General features: G+C 35.3%; 1 protein-coding gene across 1 annotated transcript; it reads right to left on the minus strand.

Moving 5' to 3' along the window:
• Nucleotides 1-1,587: 1,587 nt before the first annotated feature.
• On the minus strand, nucleotides 1,588-8,379 carry LOC114737123 (disease resistance protein At4g27190-like). The gene is made up of 6 exons (XM_028925352.1): nucleotides 8,327-8,379; nucleotides 4,822-7,832; nucleotides 3,880-4,548; nucleotides 2,482-3,240; nucleotides 1,728-1,856; nucleotides 1,588-1,656 (listed from the first exon to the last, which is right to left on the minus strand). Exons 2-6 carry the CDS (start codon nucleotides 7,813-7,815, stop codon nucleotides 1,588-1,590), a joined length of 4,620 nt encoding a protein of 1,539 aa, XP_028781185.1. The 5' UTR covers nucleotides 7,816-7,832; nucleotides 8,327-8,379.
• Nucleotides 8,380-9,578: the final 1,199 nt, after the last annotated feature.

Consider the following 9,578-nt stretch of genomic DNA (forward strand, 5'->3'; position numbering starts at 1 on the left):
AAATACTTGAGTTAAAACATCAAATAAATGATATTGGTATTTTTTAATTTTTAGATAGGATATAAAATATAATAATACAATTATGACAATTAATAAAATTGAAAAAAAAAATAAATAAATGCGGGTTAACTCATTGGCAGGCTAACCCATGACAAGTTATAGGTCTAGCAATGCGGATTGAAATGACTTGTTTACTAGCAGGTTGGCTAATATGCTATTTTTGGCAGGTTAGACTAGCTCTACTTTTGCTTAGAAAAAATTATGAAACATCCTCCATTAAACATTTTACTGACGAGAAGGATGTCATAAATTTTATTACATATATAAAAACTATTGATACTCTGCAAATTTTTATACACGACATATTAATACTTCATAAAAAGTACTAATACTTTAAGGAAAAAAAAGTATTCATAAAAATTCATAAATTTTGCGCCACAAAAAAATATTGCACTACTGAAAAATGAATGAATGATCATTCATCTGTTGGCAAAAGTGTTAATTAAAACTTGAGAAAGTAGTATTTTTTTAAGTAGACAACAAATCCAAGTATTTAAATAAAAATGAGATAAATGAATGCCTTCTGCAATGTTGATCGCATGCCATCATCATTCAAATGAAGCAGACTGTACAAATTATACGCCATCACCGTCACCATCACCATCATCAGCACAACGATCATGATGACTTCGTATTTTCGCTGCGTGACTGCAGAATTATGAGAAAAATGGGATATATTTAGCAGAGTAAACAATAGATCTAAGGAAAACATGCGGCATTTGTCCAAAAACAAAGAAAAACAAACTGTTTCATCCTGCAGTTCTTCCAAAATGTGCACATCAATTACATCTTTCTGAGAAGAAAATGGATAGATCACGGAGGAGACAGTATATAAATAAGTTAAGGAAGAATCTAATGACAATAATTCTCATTAATGCAGCCGTATATTTGTGTTATTTGAGTAGTAAATAACGTTAAATCTGTTGTTATTAGTTGTAAATTTGTATTATGCCGTAAGCCTGCATTGTGTAAGTTGTAAATATTAAAAGCATTCTAAATAATTAATTTGTGAATTTGACCCTTTACTGTAATTCTTTTTATAAATGAATATAAAATTCAAGACACAAAACTTTGTATGGTGTGCTATGCCAGAATTTCTAAGTGTGCTCAATCAAAAAATATAACGCCAGCAAAAAGAAAAAGAAGAAATTCCAAAAGAAAAAAAAAACAGAACGATCTAAAGTCAAATGTGCGCACCTTTGAAGAGCCGCGAGTGTGGTTTTGGAGAAGATAGGGCAATCGCTAATAACTGGACGTGTCAGGTTTGGAAGTATGTTGTTGTAAAACCCTTCCTCTTGGATTTCGAGTTCACAGTTAAAAAGTCCCTTCAATTCAGAGCACTCAGCAATCAACAAACGACCCAACTGTGGAAGATGATGTTGAGTAGAGGGCGGAGAGGGGAAGAGCCATTTCAACTTTCTGCATCTAAAGATAATAAGAGTCTGAAGTTGTGGGAAGCCGAAGGAATTTGGAAAGTGATAATGCTTTTCTTCTAATGGCATTATTTCCTCCATCTCTTCGCATTCTTCAATGTCTAGATGTCTCAAACATGGTAGGCTTATGATCATAGCGCTTGGGAACATACACTTTAATTTTCTACATTCACTCACACATAAACTCTTAAGATTTTGGAAGACCATGAAACAGGGACCCTCCCATATAGATACGAGGTTCATTGAATCCTTCAAATACAAGTACTCTGCTCCTGAGATCACCACCGTCCCTTTTTCTTCATTTACTGGCAATTCTTTTTCTTCATTTGATGAAGTTTGAACATTTGAATTTTCTGTTGAAACCTGTGACAATTGCAATTTCATTTTTTTAAAAAAAAGAACAAATTTATTCACATTAATCAAATTTAGATCATTCAAAGTTTCTTTTTTAAAACTCGGATTCAAAAAAATTAGATACATTGTAAGCATACCAAGCAAACTCCTCGCTCTTTACTGATGCACAAATGTTTATATATCATCAGTGTATGGTTCCAGGCAAAAAAAAAAATCATAATTGATTTAGTTTAACTTCCTATAAAATATATTTTTTTTATGAAGATAGTTTTTGAATCACCACGCACGCAATTATTCTTTCACTGCCTTTTTTTTTTTGGGTGAAATTTCATAGTCACAATTTTGACATGAAAAATTTTAAAAGAATATATTTAATAAATATTTAAAAAAAAACGTGGAATGAAGTCTCACAACACACGCATATATATTCCATATAATTTCATCCATTGTGATCTCAAATTGAAAGAAAATCTATTTTTGTCCATACATCAAGTATTTTTTTTTTCTTCACGTCCTTGAAAATCTTAGTAATTTATACGGCTACCAAAATGATATATATGATGATTCTAATGACATATATTCCGTCTAATTTTGAAGACTCTAAATCAAGATGATATGGAATATTCATTCATACCGATATTGTTCCTAATTGTTGAAGAGCCTTTCCTAGAGTTGAATCCACAAATGTGGGGCAGTTTGGTATGCTGATGTAGCTCAGATGCGCCTGCATCTGTAACCCTCGACAAACACTCTTCAAATTTGGCAAATTTATTAGCTGTATGATCCTCAAGCTGGAAAGCACAATTGTGTCATTGTAGTTCGAATCACCTTCACTGCTATGTCTAAAAATCACCTCCAGTTGATTAGCCTCAGCTATTGACAAAGAGCAGAGTTGTGGAAGAATAATACCCGTGGACGTAGAGAAGAGTCTTTTGAGCTTGTTGCACCTCTCAACCTTCAACTTTCTTAGTTCTGGGAAGTGAACTTCAGCACTGGACATGATCTGATGTTCCTCATTTGTTGCAATTATTTCCTCCAGTTCTTCACAATCAGATAAAATTAGGGAAGCCAATTTGGGAAGGCTGGTGTGGACAATGGTACTCCTTGAGAACAAAAACTTCAACCTTTTATTGTGAGTTACTTCTAAGGAATGAAGATGTTGAAAGCTCAAAACTTGCGTGGGAACAAGACCTCCCACCATTTGTTTTTCTGATCTCAACATTCCTGAGTTGTTGGTTTCTTCTTCCTCATCATCACCAATCACTCGCCAGTTTTGTTCAACTCTAGGACTTCGAATATCAAGCTCTCCAGCATTCAGAACAGAAAGCGGAAGATTCAGAGCCTCGTTATTATTTAATTGGTTGTATTTCAACACATGCTCCCTTACAAGTCCCTGCATATAACAGAGGAGTGAAAAGTGGGCGACATAAGATGTTCTAAGTTCCATGAAAAGGTTATGAAAAGAAAGAGATTGCAATACCTTCAACATTTGTACCTATTTGTACAAGTTAAGATATGCAGTTCTCAATTTGGTAACTTCGATTTGTATGTAGGAATATATGATGTCTTAGTCACTTGCTTGTCTACATGCTAGAATCATGTTAAAACTGGAAATATATAATGCTTTGCATTGCTGAATTCCTTCTTCTCTTCAACTTCTATGATTTGAACTATCATTGATTGTGAGATAACATGGTAAAAGAAAAATTACGTCGTATTTGTATCGGCGGTAAGAAAATAGTCACAAGTTGATAAACTAAACCGTAGTTCGTTTCGTTTCTTTCATGAAATGCAGAATGATTCGTTTTTTGAAGCAGCTTTTTGTATGTAGAGATGTCTTGTTCATATGCATGTGAAAGGAATGGATGTATTAGACCGCAGTTCATGAGCTTAAATGAACAAAACATTAAAACAAAAAAAAAATGGAAGTATTAAATATTCAGCTCCCATGAATTTAATTAATATTGCAAGGGAAAAAAACATAGAAAAATATTTGCAATATGGAGAAATACAAATGCAGAATATTTGTTACCTTTTTTGTCCAATGAATAGATGTACCCATAATTGGCATAAATTTTGGACATTCATGAACCTTAACTGTGTAAAACTCCCCTGTCTGAAACTTGAATCCTTGGCAGACATTAACGAGTCTTGGCAAGTTGTCTAGTTCCAGATATTTCATGTTTGGGAATGTAATCTCCTTTTCACTACTATCAATGTGATGATCTTCAATATTTGAGCATTTGAAAATTTCTTCCATTTGAGAAGAATTTGATATGGTTAGAGTGCTTAGCTGTGGAAGCATTGAGGCAGTAGGACCAATCATAAAAGATAAAACGAATTTAAGCTTGTTGCACTCAGAAACTACCAAACTCTTCAATTTCGGCAGACAAGATTCAGCATTAGATAGATTTTTCTGAGTCTCTTCATTCTCCGAAAAGATCGCCTCCAACTCCTCACAGCGAGATATGGCCACAGAAGTTAACTCTGGAAGACTTTGAAACATATGAGCAGAAAAGACAAATTTCAATCTTGCATGATTTCCCAAGACTAGTTCTTTAAGGGATTGAAATGTTGGATATTGTTCTTCAACGCCTGCCTTATAGAGGGAAATGGATTCTACTCCACAGTTATGAATTTTAATACTTTCTATAGTTGTCACCGACTTGTGTTCTTCATTCCTCCGGTGGCTCTCAAGTTCCTGCAAATCCTTTGTGAACGGAAAAAAAGGGATAAAAGAAAATGACATCTATTAACATAATTCCTTTAAAAAAAAATGTGAATGAATTAATTGACTAACTCATCTCTCAAAATCTATTCAGTTGAACATTATTTGCTATTTTGTCGATGATAAAGAAAATATTAGACGTCTAAACAAAGATATCTTTTTACATAAACTTAAAAAAAAAAAAAAGCAATTTCAACTTTTTTTTTTTTGGCAAATCAAATTACAATATGTGGGGCAAACACGTACCAGATTTGGACAATCCTTCCATTCTATTGTCTTTATAGATGGCCACCTTAGATGATACCTCTCTGAGCAAATTCCGACAAGGTTTGGAAGATTTGTTAGTGTGAGGTATTCCAAAAGAGAAAGAGCTATTTGAGTCTCATCTTGATCACGCAGTGGTTGTTCTTCATTAGCATTTTCACTGAACACAAATTTCATTTGAGGAGCATTCGTTATGGATAGACGCTGCAATTGTACAAACCTTTGAGCTAAAAAGACTGAGCATACAGATTCTAATTTGCAGCAATCGTCAACAAACAAAATTTTCAATTTTGGGAATCTCAAATTCTCCCATGCATCACCACCACCCTGTCCTTCTATTACATGCTTCAGTTCACTGCACCTTTCTATTCTAAGCCCTTGTAAGGACAGCAAAGTGCACACAGCAGAGACAGGGAAGAGAGATGTCAACCTCGGACAACCAAAAATATCGAGAAACTTAAGATTGCCTATGTTGCAATCAGCAGGGAATATATGGAGCAATTGAGGGCAACTGGATATACGTAGCCTTTCCAGCTTTTGGAACAAGCTAAAAGAAGAAAGACCACGATGTAGTTGTTGAAGATTATCCATATATCTTAGCACTAGCTCATCCAATCTTGGGACAATGGCATCTTCATGAGCTTTAATTTTGTCAGTAATGCATTCCATCTCTGAACACCTTGTAAGATAGAGTTTAGATAACTCATTCATGCCTCCAATAGCGTGAACAACATTAGGCATGAAACTTCTGCTGCCTCCCTCAAGCTCATGAAATTCAATTGCAGTCGCTATTTGTGCAAGATCCTTGATTCTTGCACCTAACATGGAGATATTTAACTGACCCAAGCATAAATATCTTGTGCTTTCATCATGAGATATCGACTGTATTTCATGCCTCCCAATTTCCAACCTATATCTTCTCAATTTCATCGAAGTAGTGGTGGCCGCAAGGTATTCATAGCAATTTGCATTTTTTGAGTGTCGAAAATGCTTGGAAACATACAACTCTTCTAACTGTGAGCACCTTCCTATTACTTTGTAACAACATTCACCTATCTTACAATCTGACAAATCTAACAACTTCAGCTTGTTTAAATTTTCAATTCCATTTGGCATTCTTTCAAACATACTTCTTTGCAGGTCAAGAATTTCAAGTCTTGCAAGGCTTACCACAAAAGAGATGTCACCTAAATTGCAACCTTGCAACCGCAAAGTTCGAAGATTAGACAAGTGTTGGATTGATTGAGGTAGTAATAGTCTAATCATGGGCCTAAAAAGGACGGACCTAATAATCAACGCCTTCAGTCCTTCAATACCTTCAAATGATGCATCTGAGATATCCAAGAGTCCTTGACAATGTAACAACAGAAACTCAAGCTTTGGAGCATCCAATTGAGAAGGAAATTGAAAGAGTTTATTGTTCTTATACCATGAAGATACAGCATAACAATTTTTCACCACTTCATCAGCAAACAATTCATTCAATTCTTTTCTACAATTTACCTTAATGGTACGATCCTCTTCAGATGCTTTCCACAGTGCAAAATCACGAACCACATCATGCATTATCACATATTTTTGTGAGTTTGTGTTGAAGTTTGAAGAATGCATCAACAATGAGGAGTTAATGAGATAATTTATAGTTACTTTAACTTGGCTCCTTGCTATTTCAAATGAGTCTACATCTTCACATAGACCTAAACCCACTCCATATCTGAAAAGGTCTTCAACACCAATATTATGATCTTCAGGAAACATAGCACACATTAACAACAACAACTTGGCTTCTCGAGTTGCCAAATTATCATAGCTTAGTTTAAGACAAGTAAAAGCATCCCTTACTCCTTTATTCACATTGGTTGGCTTCGCATTCCTCAACTGATACAACATTACCTTCATATCATCAACTCCTTTTTCTTTCAAGCAAGTTCCCACAGCGACAATTGCAATGGGTAGGCCCTTACATTCCATCGCAATTTGTCGTGCTATATCTTCTTTAGTAGCATCGCTGACATTAGCATGAGTTTGAAACAAAGTCCAAGCTTCATCTTCTTTTAACAAATTAAGTTGAATCCTCTTTTGGCATTCCATCAAGATACATACATCAAGACTGCGTGTGGTTAGGACAACTTTGAAACTTCTTTGATGATTTCCCCCCATGGGAATCCCTATATCCTCAAGATTCAGCACAGCCCATAGATCATCCAGTATTATCAAAATTCGTTCTTCACTTTGTAATCGTAGTGCTATTCTTTTTGCTCTTCCCGTTTCAGATTCTTCCTTCAATTTGAGCCCCAACGCATCGGCAATTTCACCTTGAATTTTTTTTGTATTTGGGCTTTGAGAAATTGCAGTGAACACAACTCGATTAAAGAGCCGTGACTCCTCGGCTTTCTTTCCCACTGCTCTCATCAAGGAGGTTTTCCCTGACCCTCCCATGCCCCGTATCCCAATCATGGAGCTATCATCATCTTGCAATGCCTCCCACAGCTGATCAAAAGCTATTTGTGTAGAGTTGAAGAACCTGAAGTTTTGAGAAGAGCGATATTCTATATTTGGAGGAATACTGGGATGGGAAACTTGACTGAAGCAACCACACTTTGTATTTAGATCAATCATCCTCCGTGCTGTCTTAGCCAGCTTTTTGCAGAGACAATATCTCCTCCAAGTAGGACACAACCCTCGAAGACAGCCATTGTTGGCCCTCAGTTCTTCCTCCAATTTCTCCAGCTCTGCTATGAGGCACTCCACGTCATTCTTCCACGTGTTAACCTCGTCATCAATCCTCTCTGTCCTGTTGATGGCCTCTTGGACAAGTTCCTGCACCCTCCCTTGCTTTAGGATCAGCTCCTCCTTTCTGATCTCAACATTTCTGGTGATTTTGCCGACACAGAACCAATATTGCAGATGCTGTAAAGTTGGATGCACCAAATATTCAGCAAGTTTTGCCGCTACCGACACTCCCACCTCTGCCATTTAATATAAATAGAAACCTGAAAGGAGAGCCATTCATGATCATCAAATGATTAACTCGAGATTTCAGAAATTGGGAGTAAGTGACAGCTCCAATTCCTACCACTGATACTGAGAATTGAGAGTGCGACGGCAGATAGAAACTTAAGTATAACAAATAGAAGACGCTGATCAGAAAATGAGAGACTAAAGAGGCAAATAAAAAGGGGTTTTGATGTTCATACCAGCTAAGCTATGTTCAGATATTAGAGTAACAAAACTCATTGTTTTGTGATTCTTATTTTTCCATAGCCGATTAATGCAAAGGAGGAAGAAAGAAAGCAAAAAAAGTATTTTGCAAATGATAGCTGCAATTATTAGCAACTAACATGCTTACTCATACTTTGAGAATTGAGAGAATGCATGGAAAAACAAATAGGACAATGTTATAACGACATATACAAAAAGAAACATGTGAAAGAATAAAGTGGGAAAAAATGAGTGTCTGAATCAGGAGAGGGACATTGCTTCATACCACTGATGAACTTGAACTTTCAGTATTGGCTTGTAGATTTTCAAGAGTAAGAACAGAATTGCACTGGTTAATAGCAACCTGAAGCAAGAGTTATTCATGATCATCAAATGATTAACTCAAGATTTCGTTTTGAGGAATTGAAGCTTCTTAATTAGGTACTTCATCTTTCATGAAGATAGCATCAAGATGAAAAGAATGACTAACACAAAAGAATTCAAAGATATCATAGATAGATGGTTATGTAAGGAAAACAAATAGAACAATGATAAAAATAAAAAACAGAAAAGGAAACACCCGAAATATTAAAGTGGGAAAAAATGACACACTGATTCAAGAGAGGGATATTACTTTGTACTGTGATAAATTTTGCACTTTCAGTCTTGGCTTGTAGATTTTCAAGAGTGAGAAGAACAGAGTTGCACTGCGATGACCAGACTAATAAGTCATCAACCGAGTAGGAGCTTGGAAGTTACGAGTGATAGTTTCTAGGAAAGAACCCTTAAGTAAGTGTAACAAACAGAAAACACTGACCAGACAATGAAAGACAAAAGAGGCAAAGACGAAGAGGTTTTGATGTTGATCCCAGATAATTAAGCTTCCACAGTATAACTGAGTTGATGATTCAGGGTTTGCAAATCCCCAAGAGCGCTAGCGAGATGAACAGAATTCTTGAACTTTAGTGGTCAGTTGGGTTGGATACGATAATCCTCAAAGTATGAAATCGAAATTGAAAAACTTCAAGAAATCATGCGTTCCACTTAATGTCCCTACTACTTGTTTTCCAGCTGCCTTTAGACCAAATGTAAGAGTTAAACTAAAAAAGGAAAATTAATTATATGTTATACTCCTCCAGTCCTTAATATAAGACTTAATTAACTAATTTGAGTGGATTAAAAATCTTTGTTAAATTAGTTTATATGATATTTTTCTAAAATACCCTAAACATCTTTCTCGATTTGCTCCTTTTCTCTCCTATTGCTATATATCTCTCAGATTGATTAGGGGAGACGTCTTAGGTAATTTAATTTTAAGTAGATTGAATCAATCACACTTGTTTTAGTCTGAAATCATTTAAGTGTTACCTCAATTCTAGGGATTTATATACATTTTCTTTGAAATGAACATATATTGAAAATTTACAGATAAGTTCGAATTATAAAATTTAGTCACCAATAAATCCTATATTCTGCAAATTGTCACAACTCACAAGATGACTTGCCCGTTGAAAGTGTTTAAATAAATTCAGGAGAGG

This window comes from Neltuma alba, unplaced genomic scaffold, assembly GCF_004799145.2.
Source record: "Neltuma alba isolate B1F8T4 unplaced genomic scaffold, ASM479914v2 tig00000105_pilon, whole genome shotgun sequence".
In the NCBI taxonomy this organism is placed as follows: domain Eukaryota; kingdom Viridiplantae; phylum Streptophyta; class Magnoliopsida; order Fabales; family Fabaceae; genus Neltuma; species Neltuma alba.

Bases quoted from the DNA above. Each gene is read 5' to 3' on its own strand.
- LOC114737123 (XM_028925352.1), bottom strand. From the start codon at position 7,815: ATGGCAGAGGTGGGAGTGTCGGTAGCGGCAAAACTTGCTGAATATTTG. The intron at 4,549-4,821 runs GTACGTGTTTGC...AAGGATTTGCAG, and splicing joins GGAAGGATTGTCCAAATCTG to GAACTTGAGAGCCACCGGAG. The intron at 1,657-1,727 runs GTATCTATATGG...GAGTGAATGTAG, and splicing joins TGAAGGATTCAATGAACCTC to AAAATTAAAGTGTATGTTCC.